The sequence below is a fragment of the Panicum virgatum genome, chromosome 6K (assembly GCF_016808335.1).
Source record: "Panicum virgatum strain AP13 chromosome 6K, P.virgatum_v5, whole genome shotgun sequence".
Lineage (NCBI taxonomy): Eukaryota > Viridiplantae > Streptophyta > Magnoliopsida > Poales > Poaceae > Panicum > Panicum virgatum.
This window is the reverse complement of record NC_053141.1, coordinates 1,902,749-1,905,462: the sequence shown is the minus strand read 5'-3', so window position 1 is coordinate 1,905,462 and position 2,714 is coordinate 1,902,749. Positions and strand designations below refer to the sequence as shown.

The 2,714-nt window shown below is 65.2% G+C and overlaps 1 protein-coding gene across 1 annotated transcript; it reads right to left on the bottom strand.

Moving 5' to 3' along the window:
* Window positions 1-562: 562 nt before the first annotated feature.
* On the bottom strand, window positions 563-2,476 carry LOC120711190 (endoglucanase 19-like). The gene is made up of 2 exons (XM_039996644.1): window positions 2,212-2,476; window positions 563-2,060 (listed from the first exon to the last, which is right to left on the bottom strand). Exons 1-2 carry the CDS (start codon window positions 2,422-2,424, stop codon window positions 780-782), a joined length of 1,494 nt encoding a protein of 497 aa, XP_039852578.1. The 5' UTR covers window positions 2,425-2,476; the 3' UTR covers window positions 563-779.
* Window positions 2,477-2,714: the final 238 nt, after the last annotated feature.

The following is a 2,714-nucleotide window of genomic DNA, read 5'->3' as shown; positions in this document are numbered from 1 at the left end:
ATTACAATCGGATGATTGTAGCTCATCATCAGTTCATAAAAAAAAAGTAAAAAATGCAATTCACAATTGGTAGTTCGTGAGAAGGCTAATCAGCCTGATTAGTGCCAAACTGCCAACAGAGGTTCGCCTGCTTGCCGCGGAGCTCCGGCGCTCGGCCACCCACTGTGCGGGGGCGGAGCGCAGCGGCGGCCGCAGCCGCAAGCGGGCGGGGCGAAGCTGGCATCGGCGCCGCTTGTTCACGGGTCACCATGCCAAGGAATTCCGGCGGCTGGCGCGCGAGGTCCCGCGAGCTACGGGCGGACGAGGAGCTCGCGTGGCCACCGGCAGGCGACGGCGACGGCGAGCGTGCGGAGGTGGCCGGGCGTGGCAGGGGCTGGAGTTGGGTCTCAATTTGGACCTCTATTTTATACAGGTCGGTCTGCAAATGCAAGTTTAAGGACCTAAATTTAAAGACCCAGCTGGAGATGCTCTAACTAACCCAAACATGCAAGGAGAAGACACCCGTATCGTCGTGCTGATAGTGTCCCAAGGCCAGTTCGACCGTATACGAGACGCTGCACAATAAATAGGTGGTACGGGCGCAAGTTCACCCCCAAACGGCGAAATCCATTCCACAAGCACGAACCGAGCACAATCTGCGAAATACACGTACACCACACTAGAGACCCGTACAACTACTGACGGGGGAGCTCGACCATGGCGCTCCCACGCTGTCACGACTCACTGAGACAAGGACACGGACACAACACGACGCCTGGCGAACAGCACACGGCACGGCGTCAGTACTTGGCGGTGCCGGCGAAGTAGGCGAGCGCTCCGACGAGCGGCGCGTTGATGTAGGTGGCCGGCTCGGTCTGGCCATAGCCGTCGCGGTCGTCGACGAAGCCGTCGCGCGCGTCGGGCCCGCCCACGACGGCGCCCACCAGCACGTTGGCGTCCGGCGCGCCCCCGTGCAGGTACCGGAACCCCTCGTCGCAGCCGATCCGCGCCGGGTGCGCGCGCACCGACGGCATCGACGCGCCGCGGTGGTGCAGCCGCCGCGGGAACCGCCCGCCGAACCCCACCATGTACGACGTCCCCGCCGGGTTCTTCCCCAGGATGTAGTCCACCTGCCGCCGCGCCACCGCCGCGAGCTCCGCCGGCGCCACCTCCAGTCCGCCGCACGCCGCGGCGGCGCCGGCGGACCGCAGGTACCGCGCGTACGCCACCAGCAGGAACGTCGCCGTCGTCACGTACTGCATGTTGCTGCCGCCCTCCCCCCGGTAGATGAGCCCGCCGGGGGTGAACTGCGACGCCTGGAAGCTGCCGGTCCCCGGCACCAGCGAGCAGATGTAGCTGTCGGAGTGGGCCTTGTAGAGCTGCATCCCCGGGAGGCGCCGCCGGAGGAACCCCCTGGCGAGCAGCACCTTGGTTCCGGCGCGCTTGTCGTCCCAGCTGAAGGAGAAGTCGTCGTCGCCGGCGCCGAGCTGCATCCCGTTGGCGCGCACGTAGGACAGGAACGACGCGTTGCCGGAGGCGCGGTGGAGCCACGCCGCCGCCCAGAGGAGCTCGTCCTGGTAGCCCGAGTAGGAGCAGTAGAAGGGGCACACCGCGGGGCTCAGCGCGCCGTCGCTGTAGGACCCGCGGTGCCGGTCGGCGAGCTCGAACGCGCGCTCGGCGGCGCCGAGGAGGCGGGAGGAGTAGGCCGGGTCCGCGCGGCGGAAGGCCACGGCGGAGGCGGCGAGCGCGGCGGCCGTCTCGGCGGCGACGTCGGAGCCCGGGCGGTCCGCGGTGACGGCGTAGACGCTGCGCGGGGTGTCCATGTCCTCGGGCCGCTCCCAGCACCGGTGGTCCTGGTTGGGGTCGCCCACCTGGACGTAGAGCGTGCCGGGGGTGGACGTGGCGGCCTTGAGGAGGTAGTCGGCGCCCCAGCGCACGGCGGAGCGGGCGTGCGGAAGTTCGCCGCCCATGAACTTGCCCATGTCCGCCACGCTCCATGCCAGCATGGTGGTGGTGAACGCCATGGGCAGGCCGAACTTGACGTTGTCGCCGGCGTCGTAGTACCCGCCCACCAGATCAACCTTTTTTTTTCATTTTTGTTTTAGGAGGAGCCGAGGAGGAGGGGATAAAATCGTCACACACACACACACACACACACAAATCGAACGCCGACCGACATTGATCGGAGACGCAAGCAAGAAAGAAGGAGACGAGCTTTATCGCAGAACGTACATTGTGCTGGGCGCCGTCCTTGAGGCCGGAGTCGCCGCGCCACGCCATGCGGTTGCCCGGCGGCAGCTTGCCGGAGCGCTGGCCCTCGAAGAAGATGATGGACTTGGCGAGCGCGTCGGCGTAGTTGAACGCCGCGGCGAGGCCCGGCGCGAGGAGCAGCAGGTGGAGCGCGGCGAGGACGCGCGAGCGGCCGGCGGCGGTCTTTGGCGCCATGGCTCGCTCGATCGGCGGCTCGGCGGCCCCCAAGTGGACTCGTTGGTTAGTGGTTGTGGCCTTGTGGGTGTGGTCTCCCGAGCAGAGCTGCCTATTTGTAGGAAGGGGAGGAGGAGACGGTTAAGTTAGTTGCAAGCCAGCTTTCTGTCTGAGCACCGGTATCAGTTGCGAAATGGGGGACACGGACACGGTTAGTGCAGGAGTGGGATTGTTGGGTTATTGTAACAACACTTTGTTAAGAAAGAAAATACCAGCTGCTTTTCTCCTGAAAATAGGCTCTGTGATTGTAT

What these genes read in the sequence shown, in the direction of transcription:
- LOC120711190 (XM_039996644.1), bottom strand. Translation starts at nt 2,424, where the DNA reads ATGGCGCCAAAGACCGCCGCCGGCCGCTCGCGCGTCCTCGCCGCGCTC. An exon ending in AGGACGGCGCCCAGCACAAT is followed by an intron (nt 2,061 to 2,211) that starts GTACGTTCTGCG and finishes TGAAAAAAAAAG; the next exon opens with GTTGATCTGGTGGGCGGGTA.